The sequence below is a fragment of the Hemibagrus wyckioides genome, linkage group LG14, assembly GCF_019097595.1.
Source record: "Hemibagrus wyckioides isolate EC202008001 linkage group LG14, SWU_Hwy_1.0, whole genome shotgun sequence".
In the NCBI taxonomy this organism is placed as follows: domain Eukaryota; kingdom Metazoa; phylum Chordata; class Actinopteri; order Siluriformes; family Bagridae; genus Hemibagrus; species Hemibagrus wyckioides.
In genome coordinates, this window is record NC_080723.1 from 2,572,744 (window position 1) to 2,597,127 (window position 24,384).

The window sequence follows — 24,384 nt, forward strand, 5'->3', positions numbered from 1 at the left end:
ACCATTTTCTTGCTTTTCTATACCAATTGTAGCATTGTTATCATTAAAGTATCAGCCAGTTTTGGGTGATTTTGTACAGTTTTTATATTTTTTTAATATATTATTTATATGCTTTTATATGTTTTTATATTTTATTTTTGTTATTTACCTTATTACCAATGTTTGTGGATACTGCTGGAAGTTGCAAATTTCCCATTGGGATTAATAAAGTATCTATCTATCTATCTATCTATCTATCTATCTGTCTGTCTGTCTGTCTGTCTGTCTGTCTGTCTGTCTGTCTATATCTATCTATAAGGGGGGACTAAAAATAATAAATATTATTATTGGCGTTACCGGGGCCCCAACCTGGAGCCAGGCCTGGGGCTGGGGCACGCAGGCGAGCGCCTGGTGGCCGAGTCTTCGCCTATGGGACTTGGCCGGGCATAGCTCGCCTCCACGCACAGCCTGGGCTCTGGAACCCAACTCCTTGAGAGAGGCTGGACCCTCTACTACTCTGGAGTACCTCATGGTGAGAGGCGGCGGGCTGGGGTGGGCTTGCTTATAGCCCCCGAGCTCAGCCGCCATGTGTTGGAGTTTTCCCCAGTAAACGAGAGGGTGGTTTCCCTGCGCCTTCAGGTGGGGGATAGGGGCCTCACTGCTGTTTCGGCTTATGGGCCGAACAGCAGTGTGGAGTACCCAACCTTCTTCGAGACCCTACGAGGGGTGCTGGAAGGTGCCCCGACTGGGGACTCCATAGTTATACTGGGGACTTAAACGCCCATGTGGGTAACGACAGTGTTACCTGGAGGGGCGTGATTGGGAGGAACGGCCACCCTGATCTGAACTCGAGTGGTGTTCTGTTATTGGACCTCTGTGCTAGTCACAGTCTGTCCATAACGAACACCATGTTCAAGCATAAGGGTGCCCAGCAGTACACGTGGTACCAGGACACCTTAGGCTGGAGGTCGATGATCAACTTTGTGGTCGTGTCATCTGACCTTCGGCCATATGTCTTGGACACTAGGGTGAAGAGAGGGGCTGAGCTGTCAACTGATCACCACCGGGTGGTGAGTTGGATCCGCTTGCAGAGGAGGATGTCGGACAGACTTGGCAGACCCAAACGTATTGTGGGGGTCTGTTGGGAACGTCTGGCTGAACCCTCTGTTAGGGAGGTCTTCAACTCCCACCTCCGGGAGAGTTTCGACAAGATTCCGAGGGAGGTTGGGGACATTGAGTCTGAGTGGACCATGTTCTCCTCCTCTGTTGTTGATGCAGCTACCAGGAGCTGTGGCCGTAAGGTCTCTGGTGCCTGTCGTGGCGGCAATCCCCGAACCCAGTGGTGGACACTGGAAGTAAGGGATGCTGTCAAGCTGATGAAAGAGTCCTATCGAGCCTGGTTGACTCGTGGGACTCTGGAGGCAGCTGATGAGTACTGGCAGGCCAAGCGAGCTGCAGCCCGGGTGGTTGTGGAAACAAAAACTCGGGTCTGGGAGGAGTTCGGGGTGGCCATGGAGAAGGACTATCGGTCGGCCTCGGGGAAATTCTGGCAGACCGTCCGGCGCCTCAGAAGAGGTAAGCGGCTCTCTGCCAGCACTGTGTATGGTACTGGTGGAAAGTTGCTGACCTTGACTGGGGATATTGTCGGAAGGTGGAAGGAATACTTCGAGGATCTCCTCAATCTTACTATTTTCAAAATCGGATGGAAAAATGCCACTATTACAATAAAGCACGTGTTTTTTTAACTGCGGTGATGTTTTTGTGTATTTTAGCATCAGTGTATAGTCCATCTCCTTAAGGTCAACTCTAGCGGTTGATCAAAACTTAATAAAAATTTAGGAAATAATTTATTCATCTTCTGTAACTGTTTTATTTTGCTTAGAGAAGTGGTAGATCTCAACAGCAATGGGCTTGAGTCAGAAATATGCTTTGAATGTTGATGTCAGAGAGCCATGAACGCTCACACATCCACATTCACACAGTCAATAGGAAACCTACACCAAACGCCGTAAATGAAAATGAACATGAGCAAAATAGAAAACTCCACAACGACTCGTAACAAGAGCTCGGTAATAAAGTTGAAGCTGTGAGGCAGAAATAAAATCATAAAATTCCACCAAGCTGTTTGTCCACTGCAACACAGTGATCAGGCATAACATTGTGAGCAGTGAGAGGTGAAGTGAATAAGACTGATGATCTCCTCATCATGGCCCCTGTTAGTGGGTGGGATATATTAGGCAGCAAGTGAACATTTTGTCCTCAAAGTTGATGTGTTAGAAGCAGGAAAAATGGACAAGCGTAAGGATTTGAGTGAGTTTCAAATTAAAGGCCAAACTGTTATGACCACTGGATCAGAGCATCTCCAAAACTGCAGCTTTTGTGGGGTGTTCCCGGTCTGCAGTGGTCAGTATCAGGGGCGTCACTAGGGATATTCATTCGGGACTCGAGACCCGGATGTTTTTAATCCAGCCCCGAATGTTTCATCCCGAATTTTCCACCGGAGTGTAGAGGAATTAATGAAATGTTGATCGCTTTATTAGAGCACTGTTGCCGTTTACTGTACACGATTTTGACTGACATCTCCGCACGCCCACACACACACACACACACACACACACACACACACACACACACACACACACACACACACACGCTCTCGCCAAAATACCGCGAGAGTGTGCCCTCGAATATGCTCTAGAACTGTTCTCGCGATACTTTAATGTCCTACACCTGTCGGCCTGCGCGGCGCCGCTTTCACACCACGTGACTTAAATACCTTACAGACCTTAAACGGGACAGCAATAAAAATGTCAGAAAACACAACAATCTTATTATTCAGATAAAAGTCTAACTTCTAATATTTAATGTTAACACAGTTGATTAAAGTCGGCTAACAAATGTATGTTGTGTCAAAAAGGAGGCCCACTGTCTCTGATTCTGAAAACCCCCTGACATATAGGACCCTTTAGAATATTATTCCATACCCAAGACCTACAAAAGCCTTAAATTAAATCATCCTAAAGATAGATCTAAATAAAATATAAACTCTTAAAGCACAGTCTGTTACAGTCTGAACCTCATGACTTTCTATTATTCAACTAATGCAGTATTTAAGTTAAAATACAGACATGACTTAGGTGAACAATGGACCAGAACAGACTCCATCATTCGGCTGTTCTGTCTATTGATAAAGGAATTCTCAGCACTAGAAATACTAGTATGATAATTGACCGTTTTGCTCAAGGCTCGGAGATACTCTCTGATGATTCCACCCTCAAAAAAATAGTATAGAAAAGTCATCAAGAGCATGAAGTAGACAAGATACAAGCAGTAAGATAGCTGAGAGAATGAGAGATGAGAGAACAATAAGAGAAGAAAAGCTGTAAGAAAAAAAATAAACAAAGAATAATTCATACAGTAGTGGCAGCATAAATCAGGAATGAAATAATAGGTGCATGTATAATATAGATTATTGCAAAATAATAGTAATAATAAAGGATCTGCACGGCACAGCTTCACACATAAGCAGTAAGAGATAATATTGCATGGCATACCTGTGTGAGAGAAAATGTAATGAATTTAATGAACTCCTTTTTTAGTAGCAAGACTCTGAAATGATGGGAGGAGTCAGAAAAAAGATTGAATTAAATTTTCTAAAGTTGCATACTGTCTATGTTAATTTGTGTTTATTATTAATCAATATTACATAAAAAATGCCCTTACAAAACGTGTTATTCTTGCTTACCCCCTCTCCTCAATTAGCCCCGGATGTTTTGGGCTCAGCCCCTGATGTTTTCAAATCCTAGATACACCCCTGGGCGCTGCCTTCTCCTGGGTTGCCAGATATTAGTGATGTGTCGTTCATGAATGATTCTTTCTTTTTGAATGAATCCTTAATATCACTCGGGAACAACGAGTCGTCTCAGAGAGTGATTCGTTCATTTTGTATTGACTGCGCATGCGCAACATCCTATCGGTTCAGTAGGTAATTGGCTATTAACAGATAACATTGTAATTATATACTGCTGAAATGAACGAAATGACTCGAAAAAACGATGAGTTCATTTTGCTGAACGTGATTCAAAGATCCGACTCAGTAAAATGATCCGAACTTCCCATCAATACCAGATATGGCTGTTCAGACTCCTTCATCTGTCTGTAAAGATATAATTCGGATTAAATTCATCAACATCAGGAACTGTTGCTCGAGCAAAATTGTAATTATTCTTATTGTAAACACATTGTTAAGTATTTAGCCTCATTTTGAGAATGAAAAAATATTCAAAAATACCTTAAAGAATAAACAGACATGACTACATATTCTAATCATGTATATATATATATATATAATATAATATTGTGTTGGTCCCCCTTTTGCTGCCAAAACACCCCTAAAGGCCTGGTCACACTACAAGACTTTAACTGTCGGCAGATCGCTTTGCTGTTCAGACTACATGACTTCACTGTATGTCTTTTTGTCCTTGTGGTGTTCACACTACGCGTCGTAAATGATCCACAAGAGGGGGTCGCACACCACACCATCTGACAACAACCCGTCACTCAACGCCTCAACTCCGTCCCCAAACCACGTTTTGTCACGAAAACACACGCGTAAGGTGGATCCGGAAATGACGCGAGACTTTCGGTAGAGGTTTGTTTTGAAAATGGACGTCGGCAGGAGTCTCGCTCTAAATAAATGTTAATTTATTAAAACAAATGTTGTGTCCACACTATTTTTTGAAACCATGTTGCTGCTGCTGCTTTTCTTCCGGTGACCTCAACTCTGTTGACTTGCTCTCTCATTGGCTGGAGGTCGTAGCTGCAACTGACACCACGTGATGTGGAGTCGGCGGACCGTCCCAGATATTTAACATGCCAGATATCTGGATTTTGTGTGCGAGGTGTCAGCGAGCCTCTTTGATGCGCCGTTGAGTTGTTCACACAAAGATTGCCGAGCGCTGATCACCCGCTGATTTTCCCACGATCACAGACCGCTCTGTCGGCGAGCTCGTTAATTTGCAAATCGGGCTTAAAATCCTGTAGTGTGAACTAGGCTTAAATTGCGAGGTGAGGCCTCCATGGGATTTAAATGACACTTTTGATAGATACTGACCACTGCAGACCGGGAACACCCCACAAAAGCTGCTTTTGGAGATGCTCTGATCCAGTGGTCATCATAATTTGGCCCCTCAAATCCTTACGCTTGTCCATTTTTCCTGTTTCTAATACATCAACTTTGAGGACAAAATGTTCACTTGCTGCCTAATATATCCCACCCACTAACATGTGCCATGATGAGGAGATCATCAGTCTTATTCACTTCACCTCTCACTGCTCACAATGTTATGCCTGATCACTGTGTTGCAGTGGACAAACAGCTTGGTGAAATTTTATGATTTTATTTCTGCCTCACAGCTTCAACTTTATTACCGAGCTCTTGTTACGAGTCGTTGTGGAGTTTTCTATTTTGTTCATGTACATTTTCATTTACGGCGTTTGGTGTAGGTTTCCTATTGACTGTGTGAATGTGGATGTGTGAGCGTTCATGGCTCTCTGACATCAACATTCAAAGCATGTTTCTGACTCAAGCCCATTGCTGTTGAGATCTACCACTTCTCTAAGCAAAATAAAACATAAATTATTTCCTAAATTTTTATTAAGTTTTGATCAACCACTAGAGTTGACCTTAAGGAGATGGACTATACACTGATGCTAAAATACACAAAAACATCACTGCATTTAAAAAAAAACACATCTGCTTTACTGTAATAGAGGCATTGTTCCATCCATTTTGAAAATAATTATTCTATCTATCTATTTTTAGTTCCCCCTTATTGATAGATAGATAGATAGATAGATAGATAGATAGATAGATAGATAGATAGATAGATAGATACAGACAGACAGACAGATAGATAGATAGATAGATAGATAGATAGATAGATAGATAGATAGATAGATAGATAGATAGATACTTTATTAATTCCAATGGGAAATTTGCAACATCCAGCAGTATCCACAAACATTGGTAATAAGGTAAATAAAAAAAATAAAATAAAATATAAAAACATATAAAAGCATATAAGTAATATATTAAAAAATATATATAAACAATACGAAATCACCCAAAACTGGCTGATACTTTAATGATAACAATGCTACAACTGGTATAGAAAAGCAAGAAAATGGTGATTTAGTCGTGTATTAATTGAGCTGGGCCCATTAGAGGCCACAAGTCATTTTAAATGCCACTGTACAAAAATGTATATATTTTTAATCCATGTGACAAGAAGTGAACACACCCCATAACAATACACATTCAGAATTCATAAATAATTTTGGAAACCAGGTTTAATTCATTCCCACAAATCATATAATCACAAACACCAATATTAACACAATGCCCTGCAGAATCATTGGCACCCTTCCAGAAAATGATTTTCTCTCAAAAATATGTACTCATCATCCAATTTATTTTTAATGTACACATCTGTACATTTATACAGTTAAATAATCAGCCAATTATGTGGCAGCAGCTGTATCATGCAGATACAGGTCAAGATCTTCATGGACGTTAGTGCCAGATGGGCTGGTTTTGAGTATTTTATTTTCACACAAAGCAGTCTGTAGAGTTTACACAGAGTGGTGGGGGAAAAAACTATTAAATTCTGAGTGAGCAATATATGTTCTGTGGAAATTCTCAAACCAGCTCATCTGGTATCCACAACCATGTCATGGGGTCGCCACAGCAGACCAACTGGTCCGCACAACAACTTGGCACAGGTTTTTTATGCCGGATGCCCTTCCTGACGCAACCCTCCCATTTTATCCGGGCTTGGGACCGGCGCTACATCCAGTGGCTGGGGTCGGGCACTGGCTGTGAATTGAACCCGGGCCTTCCACATGATAGGTGAGAAACCTACCACTGAGCCACCAGTGTCGAAGCTCTTGATTAGTATTCATGTGATTTTTGCATTGTGCTGATTACTTGTACAAAATTATTGACAACCATCAGGAATAATTTAAATAAATACATGCTTGTTATAATATATTATTCTTATTATATATCTTTACAAGTACACTATATTGCCAAAGGTTTTGGGAATTCACGTCTGCCTTTACATGCACATGAATGTAATATGGAGTTGGCCCACCCTTTGCAGCTATAACAGCTTCAGCTCTTCTGGGAAGGCTTTCCACAAGGTTTAGGAGTGTGTTTATGGGAATTTTTGACCATTCCTCTAGAAGTGCATTTGTGAGGTCAGGCACTGATGTTAGGGTTAGTTCCCACAAAGTTGGGAGCATGAAATTGTTCAGAATGTCTTGGTATGCTGAAGCATTAAGAATTCCTTTCACTGGAACTAAGGGGCCAAGCCATGAATTCAATGATTTGGAGGGGTGTTCCAAAACCTTTGCCAATATAGTGCATATATGTGGAAAAAAAAGAAGAAAGTTCCCTGGAACCTGTTCCCTGTTGCATCACAGTTTTAGAATTGATTCCCACAGTCAAGTTGTCACTCAAAATCAACCATTAAACATCACTTTCAGGACAAATAACTGAATCACTGCAAGAAATAAGCACTAATTCACATCATCTCACAAAAATGGTGGTCCAGGGGCTCTTGTGAAGACTGATAGCATGATGATGAATGAAGTACCAGGAATATTTCAGCCCAAAACTTGGCTGCCTCTGCCAGGAGGTTCACTGATACAGCTTTCAACACACATGCTTCTAATCCAAACCAAAGATGTTTTATAATGACCGTCTCAGTCTCCAGATTTTAACCCAACAGAAAACCTGTGGTTTCATTTGAAGTCCACATGCACAAGAATGGACAAGAGTATAAAAGAACAGACCGGGATCTCTATATCTCTCTAAAAATAAAATAAAGAAGCATTTTCATAAAGAAAAGAAAGATGTGCCTACCAAAAATATTGATTGTAATTTTACCAGTAATTTTTAAAATGATTATTATTTTTTGTTTTCAGAAAATTCTTTTGTTTTTTGTGCTTTTCTGAATCAGGGAGGGTGAAGGCCAACACACACCCCAACTGAGACATGTGAAGCCAGCCAATGTGAGCCCAAACTTTTTGAACTGCTGCCTCAAAGGGCAGCATACAGTAACTCACACACACACATACACACACACACAGAGAGGAAAGTGCTATCTGTCCCTTTAGAAATGCACACACGCCTATGATTGGCTCCAATAACTCAGTGACATTAAAATAAATAAAATACATATGTTCGCCTATCAGGATAAAGGGGTGAACACCTTCTCTATTTAAAATATTTAAGAATTATTTGTACAACTATAACTGCACACATATTACACAGCATGTTCTTTGAGTATGCAGCATTTCATGGAGCTCCACCAGCAAATATGAGCTCTAGGGCAGCTTGGATGTCTCCTCCAGTGGCCTGTAGAAAAAAGATTGAATTAAATTTTCTAAAGTTGCATACTGTCTATGTTAATTTGTGTTTATTATTAATCAATATTACATAAAAAAATGCCCTTACAAAACGTGTTATTCTTGCTTACCCCCTCTCCTCAATTAGCCCCGGATGTTTTGGGCTCAGCCCCTGATGTTTTCAAATCCTAGATACACCCCTGGGCGCTGCCTTCTCCTGGGTTGCCAGATATTAGTGATGTGTCGTTCATGAATGATTCTTTCTTTTTGAATGAATCCTTAATATCACTCGGGAACAACGAGTCGTCTCAGAGAGTGATTCGTTCATTTTGTATTGACTGCGCATGCGCAACATCCTATCGGTTCAGTAGGTAATTGGCTATTAACAGATAACATTGTAATTATATACTGCTGAAATGAACGAAATGACTCGAAAAAACGATGAGTTCATTTTGCTGAACGTGATTCAAAGATCCGACTCAGTAAAATGATCCGAACTTCCCATCAATACCAGATATGGCTGTTCAGACTCCTTCATCTGTCTGTAAAGATATAATTCGGATTAAATTCATCAACATCAGGAACTGTTGCTCGAGCAAAATTGTAATTATTCTTATTGTAAACACATTGTTAAGTATTTAGCCTCATTTTGAGAATGAAAAAATATTCAAAAATACCTTAAAGAATAAACAGACATGACTACATATTCTAATCATGTATATATATATATATATATATATAATATAATATTGTGTTGGTCCCCCTTTTGCTGCCAAAACACCCCTAAAGGCCTGGTCACACTACAAGACTTTAACTGTCGGCAGATCGCTTTGCTGTTCAGACTACATGACTTCACTGTATGTCTTTTTGTCCTTGTGGTGTTCACACTACGCGTCGTAAATGATCCACAAGAGGGGGTCGCACACCACACCATCTGACAACAACTCGTCACTCAACGCCTCAACTCCGTCCCCAAACCACGTTTTGTCACGAAAACACACGCGTAAGGTGGATCCGGAAATGACGCGAGACTTTCGGTAGAGGTTTGTTTTGAAAATGGACGTCGGCAGGAGTCTCGCTCTAAATAAATGTTAATTTATTAAAACAAATGTTGTGTCCACACTATTTTTTGAAACCATGTTGCTGCTGCTGCTTTTCTTCCGGTGACCTCAACTCTGTTGACTTGCTCTCTCATTGGCTGGAGGTCGTAGCTGCAACTGACACCACGTGATGTGGAGTCGGCGGACCGTCCCAGATATTTAACATGCCAGATATCTGGATTTTGTGTGCGAGGTGTCAGCGAGCCTCTTTGATGCGCCGTTGAGTTGTTCACACAAAGATTGCCGAGCGCTGATCACCCGCTGATTTTCCCACGATCACAGACCGCTCTGTCGGCGAGCTCGTTAATTTGCAAATCGGGCTTAAAATCCTGTAGTGTGAACTAGGCTTAAGTTGCGAGGTGAGGCCTCCATGGGATTTAAATGACACTTTTGATAGATACTGACCACTGCAGACCGGGAACACCCCACAAAAGCTGCTTTTGGAGATGCTCTGATCCAGTGGTCATCATAATTTGGCCCCTCAAATCCTTACGCTTGTCCATTTTTCCTGTTTCTAATACATCAACTTTGAGGACAAAATGTTCACTTGCTGCCTAATATATCCCACCCACTAACATGTGCCATGATGAGGAGATCATCAGTCTTATTCACTTCACCTCTCACTGCTCACAATGTTATGCCTGATCACTGTGTTGCAGTGGACAAACAGCTTTGTGAAATTTTATGATTTTATTTCTGCCTCACAGCTTCAACTTTATTACCGAGCTCTTGTTACGAGTCGTTGTGGAGTTTTCTATTTTGTTCATGTACATTTTCATTTACGGCGTTTGGTGTAGGTTTCCTATTGACTGTGTGAATGTGGATGTGTGAGCGTTCATGGCTCTCTGACATCAACATTCAAAGCATGTTTCTGACTCAAGCCCATTGCTGTTGAGATCTACCACTTCTCTAAGCAAAATAAAACATAAATTATTTCCTAAATTTTTATTAAGTTTTGATCAACCACTAGAGTTGACCTTAAGGAGATGGACTATACACTGATGCTAAAATACACAAAAACATCACTGCATTTAAAAAAAAACACATCTGCTTTACTGTAATAGAGGCATTGTTCCATCCATTTTGAAAATAATTATTCTATCTATCTATTTTTAGTTCCCCCTTATTGATAGATAGATAGATAGATAGATAGATAGATAGATAGATAGATAGATAGATAGATAGATAGATACAGACAGACAGACAGATAGACAGATAGATAGATAGATAGATAGATAGATAGATAGATAGATAGATACTTTATTAATTCCAATGGGAAATTTGCAACATCCAGCAGTATCCACAAACATTGGTAATAAGGTAAATAAAAAAAATAAAATAAAATATAAAAACATATAAAAGCATATAAGTAATATATTAAAAAATATATATAAACAATACGAAATCACCCAAAACTGGCTGATACTTTAATGATAACAATGCTACAACTGGTATAGAAAAGCAAGAAAATGGTGATTTAGTCGTGTATTAATTGAGCTGGGCCCATTAGAGGCCACAAGTCATTTTAAATGCCACTGTACAAAAATGTATATATTTTTAATCCATGTGACAAGAAGTGAACACACCCCATAACAATACACATTCAGAATTCATAAATAATTTTGGAAACCAGGTTTAATTCATTCCCACAAATCATATAATCACAAACACCAATATTAACACAATGCCCTGCAGAATCATTGGCACCCTTCCAGAAAATGATTTTCTCTCAAAAATATGTACTCATCATCCAATTTATTTTTAATGTACACATCTGTACATTTATACAGTTAAATAATCAGCCAATTATGTGGCAGCAGCTGTATCATGCAGATACAGGTCAAGATCTTCATGGACGTTAGTGCCAGATGGGCTGGTTTTGAGTATTTTATTTTCACACAAAGCAGTCTGTAGAGTTTACACAGAGTGGTGGGGGAAAAAACTATTAAATTCTGAGTGAGCAATATATGTTCTGTGGAAATTCTCAAACCAGCTCATCTGGTATCCACAACCATGTCATGGTTAAGGTTACAGAGATCTTTATCAGCATTCTGATTTTTGGTGTGAACATTAACTGAAGCTCTTGATTAGTATTCATGTGATTTTTGCATTGTGCTGATTACTTGTACAAAATTATTGACAACCATCAGGAATAATTTAAATAAATACATGCTTGTTATAATATATTATTCTTATTATATATCTTTACAGGTACACTATATTGCCAAAGGTTTTGGGAATTCACGTCTGCCTTTACATGCACATGAATGTAATATGGAGTTGTCCCGCCCTTTGCAGCTATAACAGCTTCAGCTCTTCTGGGAAGGCTTTCCACAAGGTTTAGGAGTCTGTTTATGGAAATTTTTGACCATTCCTCTAGAAGTGCATTTGTGAGGTCAGGCACTGATGTTAGGGTTAGTTCCCACAAAGTTGGGAGCATGAAATTGTTCAGAATGTCTTGGTATGCTGAAGCATTAAGAATTCCTTTCACTGGAACTAAGGGGCCAAGCCATGAATTCAATGATTTGGAGGGGTGTTCCAAAACCTTTGCCAGTATAGTGCATATATGTGGAAAAAAAAGAAGAAAGTTCCCTGGAACCTGTTCCCTGTTGCATCACAGTTTTAGAATTGATTCCCACAGTCAAGTTGTCACTCAAAATCAACCATTAAACATCACTTTCAGGACAAATAAATGAATCACTGCAAGAAATAAGCACTAATTCACATCATCTCACAAAAATGGTGGTCCAGGGGCTCTTGTGAAGACTGATAGCATGATGATGAATGAAGTACCAGGAATATTTCAGCCCAAAACTTGGCTGCCTCTGCCAGGAGGTTCACTGATACAGCTTTCAACACACATGCTTCTAATCCAAACCAAAGATGTTTTATAATGACCGTCTCAGTCTCCAGATTTTAACCCAACAGAAAACCTGTGGTTTCATTTGAAGTCCACATGCACAAGAATGGACAAGAGTATAAAAGAACAGACCGGGATCTCTATATCTCTCTAAAAATAAAATAAAGAAGCATTTTCATAAAGAAAAGAAAGATGTGCCTACCAAAAATATTGATTGTAATTTTATTTATTTTTATTTATTTAATTAATTTTGTAATTATTTTTTGTTTTCAGAAAATTCTTTTGTTTTTTGTGCTTTTCTGAATCAGGGAGGGTGAAGGCCAACACACACCCCAACTGAGACATGTGAAGCCAGCCAATGTGAGCCCAAACTTTTTGAACTGCTGCCTCAAAGGGCAGCATACAGTAACTCACACACACACACACACACACACACACACACAGAGAGGAAAGTGCTATCTGTCCCTTTAGAAATGCACACACGCCTATGATTGGCTCCAATAACTCAGTGACATTAAAATAAATAAAATACATATGTTCGCCTATCGGGATAAAGGGGTGAACACCTTCTCTATTTAAAATATTTAAGAATTATTTGTACAACTATAACTGCACACATATTACACAGCATGTTCTTTGAGTATGCAGCATTTCATGGAGCTCCACCAGCAAATATGAGCTCTAGGGCAGCTTGGATGTCTCCTCCAGTGGCCTGTAGTGCTCGCAGAATCAGCTCCTCATCCTGGATTCCCATATCGCGCAGTTGCTGGAGCTGAGATTGCCACTGACTCTAAAACAAATACACATTCACATCATGTCATTCAAAATCCATTCCAATTCTTCCTATTAGCCCTCGCACACTTATGTACTGCTTATAAATAATAGTTAACCCTGAGAATGAGGCGTTGAGAGATGGCCTCCACTAGATCCCTGAAGGTGTGCTGTGGTACCTGGCACCAAGATGTTAGCAGCAGATCCTTTAAGTCCTGTAAGTTGTGAGGTGGGGCCTCCATGGAGGACTAAAAGGATACTTACAGGACTTTAGATAGACAATGACCACTGCAGACCGGGAACACCCCACAAGAGTTTGTAATATATCCCACCCACTAACAGGTGCCATGATGAGGAGATCATCAGTGTTATTCACTTCACCGGTCACTGTTCACAGTGTTATGCCTGATCGCTGTATAGCTGCATTTTAAATGTTTTTACAAAGCGGTATCTTAGAAATAATAATAATAAATAGATAATTACACGTCTTTTGAATATTATTATAAAAATGATACCATTTGCGTGTACTCACCTGTAAAGACGATATGTTAGACACCTGTAAGGCTTGCTGCAGGGCCTGGTTAAAAAGGTCATTTGTAATGGGAGTTCCTGCGGGGATCGGGGAAACCCCTGAAGAAGCTCCCTAGTCAAGATGTTGAAATACAAATGGGCAAAATAACCACACAAGAACATAATATGATTTTAATCACCATGTGAATTAATTTGCAACTCATTTTCAAAAGCTGGTGTTTGGTGGTCAAAAATTAATCTTTACATTCACTTTAAAATCATTTCAATTGAACAAAATAACGTACCTGGTTTCCTATGGTAGGTGTAACAGCGCTGCTTTCCGGCTGCTGCTAAGCCAGAGCTGTAGCGAGTTCACTCTGTGTGATTGGCCTGGGATCTACTGCTCCACTGTAACCTAATGTAGCAGGCCTCAGGCCCGAAGAACCGGCTTGCGGATGGCCCACTTTAACCCCTTTAACGGATCATAACTGTTAAGTGAGTGAAAACGAACAATGCATATGCTGTATGACAAATACACTGATCAGACATAACATTATGACCACCTGTCTAATATCATCATACGGATTGGAGCAGGTTTGCCTCTCAAGCTACTTCTGACTCTCACACAGACATTAATCAATACACTTCTTCTGTTCTGGAGTACATCAAAGCCACCATCAACAGTGTAACCACTCAAAAACAAATTATGACATACCCTAATCAGAAGCCATGGATGAATAGGGAAGTTCGTCTCCTGCTCAAGGCCCCGAATGCTGCCTTCAGATCAGGAGATGCACAGGCCTACAGTGCATCCAGAGCCGACCTGAAGAGGGGTATCGACAAGGCCAAGTGGAGCTACAAGCTGAGGATTGAAGAACATTTCAACAACTCCGACCCTCAGCGTATGTGGCAGGGCATCCAAATCATTAGTGACTACAAGCCCACCCACTCTGCCCCCATATTCACAGAAGTCTCCTTCCTCAATGAGCTAAATAACTTCTATGCTCGCTTTGATCAGAGCCATTAGGAGACAACCACTACAACGAGACCACCTGTGAACTACCAGCCCCTCACACTTTCCACCACAGAAGTCTATGCTGCCTTAAGCAGGATCAATAATCGTAAAGCTGCTGGCCCTGATGGAATACCTGGACGTGTGCTGAGGACCTGTGTGGAACAGTTGTCTGAGGTCATGATGGACATCTTCAATCTGTCCTTATCCCAAGCAACAGTGCCAACTTGCTTTAAATCCACCTCCATTGTGCCAGTGCCTAAACATTCCAAACCCACGTGCCTTAATGACTATCGCCCGGTAGCACTTACACCCATACACACTCATCTTCTGGCAATATACCCTTTTTTTTACCTGGCATCCCGCTGTAGGAGTCCAGAATGTAGTCAAGCAAGAATAAGAAACTGAGATGAACTGAGTTTAGAGCAAATTCCTTATTTCCTTATTAGAATACAGTACAACAAAATGATAGAAACAAATGGGTTGTTTTTTTTTTTCAAAACTTTAATAGAAAGGGAAAATTGCAAAATAAAAAGTTTTTATATCAAAACCATGATAGAAAGCAAACAAAACAAAACATCAAAACAAAAACAGCTCTCACTGTCCATAACATGTACAATACATGCCACACAGGGACTTGAAACTTCTGGCAATATACCCTTTTTTTTTTACCTGGCATCTCGCTGTAGGAGCTGGAGGATGCATTTCTAGAGGAGCTGGCACTCTGTTGAGAGGGAACACTGCCAGCTACTGAATGCAGCACCAGAATAATGGCATTAACCAGTGCTGGGTGAGAGATTATCAACCTAGTGGAGGCAAAAAAGATGGGGAAATCAACCTACTTTAAATTTACTGCTTATCATTTTAAGAACTGTGTAATTCAGCTGGACGTTTTGTTGGGGTTTTTTAAGTATCCCCTTGTTTTACTCACATGTCAAGCATGTTTGGATCTGTGAACTGCACAAAGAGGTCCTTGTCTTGAAGCACACCTGAAAGATAATACTTCACATGAAAATGCAGGTACATCTATGAGCCAATAATTTGACTGTAATTGTCTGCCGTGTAAACTGTCTTGCATTGCGTCAACATCATGCAAATTGTATTCCAGCCTCAAGAAAATTTCTTTGTACACTTTTACAGCTAAAAATACAACAAATGCAAGTTCTCAAAGTTGTACATAAAGAGGTATGCTTTTGGGGTTTACAGCTTAATAGAGCTTTCCTACATCGCAACTCAAGCCAGGTGTGGCCACAATGATTTGATCCAAAGACTCCTTGTTGTTCAGCATCTTAAAAACCTAAATAAAAGACAGTCTTTATGAAAAACATCAATTCCTCCACACTGAATGAATGAATGGTACAAAGGCTGATCATACGGAGTCTCTGTAGGCTGTGCTGGTGTGAAGAGCTGCCTGAAGGACACGGAATTCTCTTGCGGCTGTCACCCTATCCACTGGCTCTGAAATAGTACAAGAAAGACATAGAATTAAAAACAGTACAGGAAAAAAAAAATCTATACAAAGTGGACTTGAACAACGATGAAAACAAACCTAAACCCCAAAAACATACACAACCTAAAGAATACACACAAAACAGCTCCTACTGTCTGGATGGAGTGCTCCAAGATTACTAGAAGATCAGCTGACATGCAGAACAATTAATCCATTTATCTTCAGTAGCCACTTTTGTTCTTTACTGGTGTGGATACAGAGCTAATACCTGAAACTCTGACTAAGGAAATGCCCTGAGTGTGTATGGCATTACACTCAAGGTGTATGAACACTGCTCCTAGGGGAAAGCAACTGATGACGGATGAAAGACTATTTAAGCCCTAATTACTAGTTTCAGATTTCTTGTCATGTACATAAAGACTGCTTTAAGCATTACCCAGACGTAGTGCAAGAATGATATAAACAATGTGTGCGGACATAAAGTGGCATAATGGGAGATATTGCACATAATCATCCATCCATCCATTTTCTATACCTGCTTTATTTCTAATTAGGGTCACAAGGATCTGCTGGAGCCTATCCCAGCACACATTGGGCGAAAGGCAGGGGTACAACCATGATGAGGAGATCAGTGTTATTCACTTCACCGGTCTGGTCATAATGTTATACCTGATTAGTGTATGTGAGACAATAATAAAGGCTTCTACTTCTTATCCAAAAAGGGAATTGGTAGCTGTGTTGGACTACTGACCAGAGGGTTGTGAAACTGAATCTCAGGACCACCAAGCTGTCACTGTTGGGCCCCTGAACAAGGCCCTTAACCCTCAAATGCTAAGTGGTATAAATGAGATAATGTAAGTTGCTCTGGATAATGGTGTAAATGTAAAAGCTACATGATGTGATGCTTATGATGAAAATACTTTTAGTATCATTGGCTAAAGTGTCTGTAAATACTATAAAAATGGAAAGGTCCAGTTTGAAAAGATGTTTATTCCAAATTTTACAGACAAATATACAACATCTATGAATCACTCTTTTATAAATGAAAGTCCAATAACAGTATCATTATGTTTAATCATGCATAGCAAAATATGCAATCATTTGAAAAGATTTTAAAAGATTTTGAGATTATTATTATTAAAACTGTGAAGGATTACAGGCTCACTTGGAAAAAATACATGTTTCTGTTTGTTTGCATTTATATTTGTGTACTTTCCATCTGCTGGTGAAAAGGAATTCATTTGCCCCATGCTGCAGTTCTCACTACCTCAGATTTACTCTCCAATAAACTGCATTCAGACTCGATGTGATTGATATTTGATGTTAATGACTCGTGTTCCTGTAGAGATGCTGCTCCAGAAAGGCCAGGGTTTTGTGCCAGGAGTCCTCCTGAGCGTGACAGTGAGGCTCTGTTTGTCCACCCCACAGCACTACCACTGTAACAAAAATCAGGACAGCCATCACAAACTGTAATTTGGAGTGTTAAATAGTTCTTTTTGTAGACATTCAGTTTTTCCACCTACAACGATCAGACATAACATTGTGAGAACTGAGAGGTGAAGTGAATAAGACTGATGACACCTAGACATCTTCAGTGATCTAGTGGAGTCCATGCCTCGATGGGTCAGGGCTGTTTTGGCAGATATGGGGCACCAACACAATATTTGGCAGGTGGTCATAATGTTATGCCTGTTCGGTGTATATTGTAATACATATCCTGTATCATATGCCTTAATGTTAGCATTAAAAGTAACGTAATATGACGTTTAAGTCATATCACCAGCATCTAGTTCATACAAATCCGATCAGTGGAAACAGCTGAGATTTACTGTTGATCAAATACTTATTTTCATGACAAATGTGACTTCATGTCTTAAATATTTTCAAATATTTATACACTCTTTGAAGGCTTACCTTTTTTCCTTGTCTCTTCCAACATAAAGTTGCTGGCTCTGCAGTGTGGACTGTAAGGAGGCTCAATGAGATGGCCAGTTCCAGGGTAGGACAGAACAGACAGCAGATGGCTATTACCTGCTCGTTCCATCATCTGCTTCATCTGAAGATGAGAGAGAGAGAGAGAGAGAGAGAGAGAGAGAAAGGCATGGTTATAGGTGTGAGCTGGAACCCCACGGTTATGCAATTTAGTGGGATATTTTTTCTACTGCTAGGAGAAATATTAAATGACTTAAAGCCCCAGGGATCCTGCTGACTCTTTCTATTTAAGTTAATAATGCTCTTGCTCCAGAATATGAATGAAAAAATATGCTATATTCCTGAAAGCTTAAGTAGGTTACAATGTAATATTTTATTATTATTATCATTTTTTATTTCTATGCATATGAATATAAATTAATAAAATATTGATTGTAGTGCCTCTACTCACATCTTCTGCAGACTCCATAGCCGGCCAGTTTTGATCATCCTCCCCAACAATCAGTAAAATGGGACACTTGATACGACCCATCTGCTCAACGTTTATACACAGATAAAGAAAGTCACAGCCGAGAGCATAAACATGTACAGTACATATGCAAAACACTAATTAATTAATTTGTCAGACTTCTCTTATCGATCCTTACTTCAACTTTCTTTGAAGGATCATCAGGTATTGGCAGCAAGAGATCTCGCCAAATGATCCTCTTTTCCTCATCATAGCGGGTGTTTTGGACATTTCTTAAAAGCAAAAGGAAGGTTTCGTCACAAAAACAGGCCAAGTATGGGAAAAATCCGAAAGAAAACAGTGTGTGTGTATGCTTGTTGTGCTGAGTGGCTATTTTATTAGGTAACTCTCCCTGATAGTTCTGTGTACAGCTGTAGTGTTTGTGCACAAACTGAACATGTGATAATCATATGACAGACTATTATATTGAACACCTCTACTATTGTCATGCCCAGACTGTTGCAAGCCTTTCACTCTGGGTGTGTCAAGAAGTGCATGTTTGCTGGGACAATGACCCTTGATATGATTACTTCCAAGTTGTTTCATCATCCAAACTGGTTTGAGGTCAGTGATGAGATACTATGTGCTTGTTGAACACCTCTCCCAAAGGTTGTTAAGGTATTAAGGGTAGCTCAAGTGGTTTAACGCTCTGGGTTGTTGATCGGCAGATCAGGCTTCCAGCTCCAGCACTGCCAAGCTGCCACCGTTGGGCCTTTGACAAGGGCCTTTAAACAGCCTCCACTCTTCTGGAAAGGCTTTTTCAAATGTTGCTTTGTGCTCCTTCAACCTCAAAAGCATTAGTGAGGCTGTGCAATTACATTGGAGGATAAGCCCTGGCGTGCAGGCAGTGGTCTAAGTCATTTAAGTCAGGGCTCTGTGTAGGCCACTTAAGTATGCGCCTCTTAGTTGCAGTGCTTTGCTAGACACACCCACATCCTTTTGTCAACAGTTGCTGTCGATCATGCCCCTGGAAGTCACCAACTCTCATTAAACAGAAATTCTCTCTGGTTGCTTTGTTGCTGTAAGTCGTATGTGTGAATGTAACTTTACTCAACCATTCGAAGCAAACAAAATATAACACTGTTTTCAGTTAGTTGTCTGCCCAATACGACTACATGCATGCAGGTCAATACGTATTGTACAATATAAGTATATAACTAAAAAAGGTTATGCAATAAACGAGATAAGGAAATCCAAGCAAACAATCCATGACAGCCTATTTAAAAGCCTTGGCTAACTGCTGAATACTATAGCTATACTAGTAGTGCAACTTTGCACCACTGTTAAATGCTCAAGGGAACTAAATAAGCACAGTCCCACTGTAGGTGTACATAATAAAATAGCCACTTACAGTATTTTTTCACAAGCATGAATCACCAAACCTGCACTAAACAGTCACGATCTATTGCTCACTTTTTGATCTCAGCAAAGACATCAGCCAATGATCCGTTGACAGGTAGGATGTGGCTTCCACTAACACACACCACACACTGGGGCTGAAGGCAAGAGTTAGCAAGTCACATGACTATGGTTTAGTTATATGTTGCAACATACATCCATACTGTTCAAAATGCCTATATATTCTCAACATATAATGAAGACAAATGTTATAAATGCTTGGCATGGCCTACCTTTATCACTGAGGAGTATGCTGCCATGCCCAGGGTCACAGACACACCAAAAGACAAACCCAGAATGGCAATTCTATCAGGACAAACTTGTGGATGCTGCTTCAGCACAGTATAGGCTGCCTGAAAGATTATTTATTGTTTATTTAATGCAATATTCAGATTAATCTTAGTCTTTCACTCTTTGCTGTATTCCTAAATATTTATACATGCATAAATACACTAGCAAACGTAATCAGTTTAGAAGCAAATACCTCAAAGTACTCGTTGTTCACTTGGTAAGGCTTTCCAGCAGCATCTACTCGTCCAATATACTCCAGTGCTAATGCGACATAACCTCTGGATGCTAGTAGAGCAGAGCGATACTCAACTAAACCCCCACCTCCACCCCAGAGGTCCAGTACAGCAGGAAAAGGACCAGGACCTAGAGAAGAAAATATGTTATGAAGGAATCGCTGTTTCAATATAAAACATTTCAGATATAGAAGCATCACTTAGCCCATGTCTAACCCTCTGTCAGTGATACCTGTTGGGATGTAAAGTGTCGCCTTCAACCCTTTTTCAGTAACATTAACCCTCTGGATTCCCGGAGCGGTGTACCACCTCTGTGCCAGGACAGAAGCTACAGGAGGTTTCTCCCGGAATCCATCATTTAAGTGATCTTTATACACAGATATGTGGACATCCATTGGCGTGTAGACATCTTTCTTCCGAAATCTTTAACAAAAGAAGAAGTAATTGAGTGAGTGATAACTGCATTAAAACTACAGAGACACTTAGAGGCTGCTTTAGTTCAACCTGAGGCCTGTCCTGCTTCCAGGAATCGGCTTCATACTCCACAGCAGACCCATGAACTCAACTCCCTTATATGATCCACCAAGACTGGCATCTTTAGATACTGAAACACAGCAAATGGTGTATTAGATCTTACCTGCTGCAGACAAGGTCTAATAACTTGAAAAAGATTTTTTATGCACCTGTGACTGTTCCTGAGTCATCACTAACATAGTGACCAAAACCTTCCCAATAATCTCCATCCTCGGACTGAAGCTGCGCGTGCAGCGTGACTCGGACACCGGGCAGTAAACCCTGCACGCGCACGTCGAACCGTTCATCCACCATACAGCGAAGTGGACAAACCGAAAGCAACGGGCACGAGAGCGGCTTGGCCATGTTCTAAGCCTGAAAACACAACAGTGTATAAACAAGTATATGAGTTATTTAGAACCAACCTAAGAACAGTAGGACTTACGTTTATTGTGGATGCGTCGATTCGGTGTATTTAAGCAGCTCAGCAGTGCGGGAATGACTCTAACCAAAGTTCACGAGATGTTCTCTAGAAACAAAATCCTTATCAGAGTGCTTGAGTTCATGAATAAACCTCATTCAGACAGTAGGCTAAGATAGTCGATAAGGAGGCCACTAGCATTTAGTAACACATTCGAACCGTGGTCATGTGCAGGGGTGTATCTAGGATTTGAAAACATCAGGGGCTGAGCCCAAAACATCTGGGGCTAATTGAGGAGAGGGGGTAAGCAAGAATAACACGTTTTGTAAGGGCATTTTTTATGTAATATTGATTAATAATAAACACAAATTAACACAAACAGTATGCAACTTTAGAAAATTTAATTCAATCTTTTTTCTGACTCCTCCCATCATTTCAGAGTCTTGCTACTAAAAAAGGAGTTCATTAAATTCATTACATTTTCTCTCACACAGGTATGCCATGCAATATTATCTCTTACTGCTTGTGTGTGAAGCTGTGCCATGCAGATCCTTTATTATTACTATTATTTTGCAATAATCTATATTATACATGCACCTATTATTTCATTCCTGATTTATGCTGCCACTACTGTATGAATTATTCTATGTTTATTTTTTTATTTCTTACAGCTTCTCTTCTCTTATTGTTCTCTCATCTCTCATTCTCTCAGCTATCTTACTGCTTGTATCTTGTCTACTTCATGCTCTTGATGACTTTTCTATACTATTTTTTTGAGGGTGGAATCATCAGAGAGTATCTCCGAGCCTTGAGCAAAACGGTCAATTACCATACTAGTATTTCTAGTGCTGAGAATTCCTTTATCAATAGACAGAACAGCCGAATGATGGAGTCTGTTCTGGTCCATTGTTCCCCTAAGTCATGTCTGTATTTTAACTTAAATACTGCATTAGTTGAATAATAGAAAGTCATGAGGTTCAGACTGTAATGTCTTAGTGCTTTAACAGTTTATATTTTATTTAGATCTATCTTTAGGATGATTTAATTTAAGGCTTTTGTAGGTCTTGGGTATGGAATAATATTCTAAAGGGTCCTATATGTCAGGGGTTTTCAGAATCAGAGACAGTGGGCCTCCTTTTTGACACAACATACATTTGTTAGCCGACTTTAATCAACTGTGTTAACATTAAATATTAGAAGTTAGACTTTTATCTGAATAATAAGATTGTTGTGTTTTCTGACATTTTTATTGCTGTCCCGTTTAAGGGCTGTAAGGTATTTAAGTCACGTGGTGTGAAAGCGGCGCCGCGCAGGCCGACAGGTGTAGGACATTAAAGTATCGCGAGAACAGTTCTAGAGCATATTCGAGGGCACACTCTCGCGGTATTTTGGCGAGAGCGTGTGTGTGTGTGTGTGTGTGTGTGTGTGTGTGTGTGTGCGCGCGCGCGTGCGGAGATGTCAGTCACAATCGTGTACAGTAAACGGCAACAGTGCTCTAATAAAACGATCAACATTGCATTAATTCCTCTACACTCCGGTGGAAAATTCGGGATGAAACATTCGGGGCTGGATTAAAAACATCCGGGTCTCGAGTCCCGAATGAATATCCCTAGTGACGCCCCTAGACAATGGACCAGAACAGACTCCATCATTCGGCTGTTCTGTCTATTGATAAAGGAATTCTCAGCACTAGAAATACTAGTATGATAATTGACCGTTTTGCTCAAGGCTCGGAGATACTCTCTGATGATTCCACCCTCAAAAAAATAGTATAGAAAAGTCATCAAGAGCATGAAGTAGACAAGATACAAGCAGTAAGATAGCTGAGAGAATGAGAGATGAGAGAACAATAAGAGAAGAAAAGCTGTAAGAAAAAAAATAAACAAAGAATAATTCATACAGTAGTGGCAGCATAAATCAGGAATGAAATAATAGGTGCATGTATAATATAGATTATTGCAAAATAATAGTAATAATAAAGGATCTGCACGGCACAGCTTCACACACAAGCAGTAAGAGATAATATTGCATGGCATACCTGTGTGAGAGAAAATGTAATGAATTTAATGAACTCCTTTTTTAGTAGCAAGACTCTGAAATGATGGGAGGAGTCAGAAAAAAGATTGAATTAAATTTTCTAAAGTTGCATACTGTCTGTGTTAATTTGTGTTTATTATTAATCAATATTACATAAAAAATGCCCTTACAAAACGTGTTATTCTTGCTTACCCCCTCTCCTCAATTAGCCCCGGATGTTTTGGGCTCAGCCCCTGATGTTTTCAAATCCTATATACGCCCCTGGTCAGTATCTATCAAAAGTATCATTTAAGTCCCATGGAGGCCCCACCTCGCAACTTACAAGACATAAAGGATCTGCTACTAACATGCCAGATACCACAACACACATTCAGTGATCTAGTGGAGTCCATGCCTCGAAGGGTCAGGGGTGTTTTGGCAGCAAAAGGGGGACCAACACAATATTAGGCAGGTGGTCATGGTAATGTTATGCCTGATCAGTGTATATATGTATGATTAGAATATGTAGTCTTGTCTGTTTATTCTTTAAGGTATTTTTGAATATTATTTCTTTCTCAAAATGAGGCTAAATACTTCACAATGTGTTTACAATAAGAATAATTACAATTTTGCCCGGGCAACAGTTAGTGTTCCTGATGCTGATGAATTTAATCCGAATTATATCTTTACAGACAGATGAAGGAGTCTGAACAGCCATATCTGGTATTGATGGGAAGTTCGGATCATTTTACTGAGTCGGATCTTTGAATCACGTTCAGCAAAATGAACTCATCGTTTTTTCGAGTCATTTCGTTCATTTCAGCAGTATATAATTACAATGTTATCTGTTAATAGCCAATTACCTACAGAAGCTATAGAATGTTGCGCATGCGCAGTCAATACAAAATGAACGAATCACTCTCTCAGACGACTCGTTGTTCCCGAGTGATATTTAGGATTCATTCCAAAAGAAAGAAT

General features: G+C 40.0%; 2 protein-coding genes, 1 long non-coding RNA gene and 1 pseudogene across 3 annotated transcripts; all 4 read right to left on the minus strand.

Annotated features, from left to right (window-relative positions):
• Positions 1–263: 263 nt before the first annotated feature.
• On the minus strand, positions 264–4,972 carry LOC131364515 (uncharacterized). Its single transcript, XM_058407692.1, has one exon. The coding sequence runs from the start codon at positions 1,767–1,769 to the stop codon at positions 1,029–1,031; it is 741 nt and encodes a 246-aa protein (XP_058263675.1). The 5' UTR covers positions 1,770–4,972; the 3' UTR covers positions 264–1,028.
• Positions 4,973–6,435: 1,463 nt separating this feature from the next.
• On the minus strand, positions 6,436–9,080 carry LOC131364335 (uncharacterized). Its single transcript, XR_009206457.1, has 2 exons — positions 8,523–9,080; positions 6,436–8,401 (listed from the first exon to the last, which is right to left on the minus strand). It is a non-coding gene; the product is annotated as an uncharacterized LOC131364335 (long non-coding RNA).
• A 2,151-nt stretch (positions 9,081–11,231) lies between these two features.
• LOC131365091 (ubiquitin-like protein 7) lies at positions 11,232–17,313 on the minus strand (annotated as a pseudogene).
• LOC131365178 (peroxisomal succinyl-coenzyme A thioesterase-like) lies at positions 17,079–21,569 on the minus strand. The gene is made up of 11 exons (XM_058408830.1): positions 21,415–21,569; positions 21,140–21,344; positions 20,961–21,060; positions 20,689–20,879; positions 20,417–20,586; positions 20,166–20,285; positions 19,948–20,030; positions 18,674–18,767; positions 18,478–18,558; positions 18,009–18,150; positions 17,079–17,530 (listed from the first exon to the last, which is right to left on the minus strand). Exons 2-11 carry the CDS (start codon positions 21,333–21,335, stop codon positions 17,418–17,420), a joined length of 1,290 nt encoding a protein of 429 aa, XP_058264813.1. The 5' UTR covers positions 21,336–21,344; positions 21,415–21,569; the 3' UTR covers positions 17,079–17,417.
• Between the last annotated feature and the right edge of the window lie 2,815 nt (positions 21,570–24,384).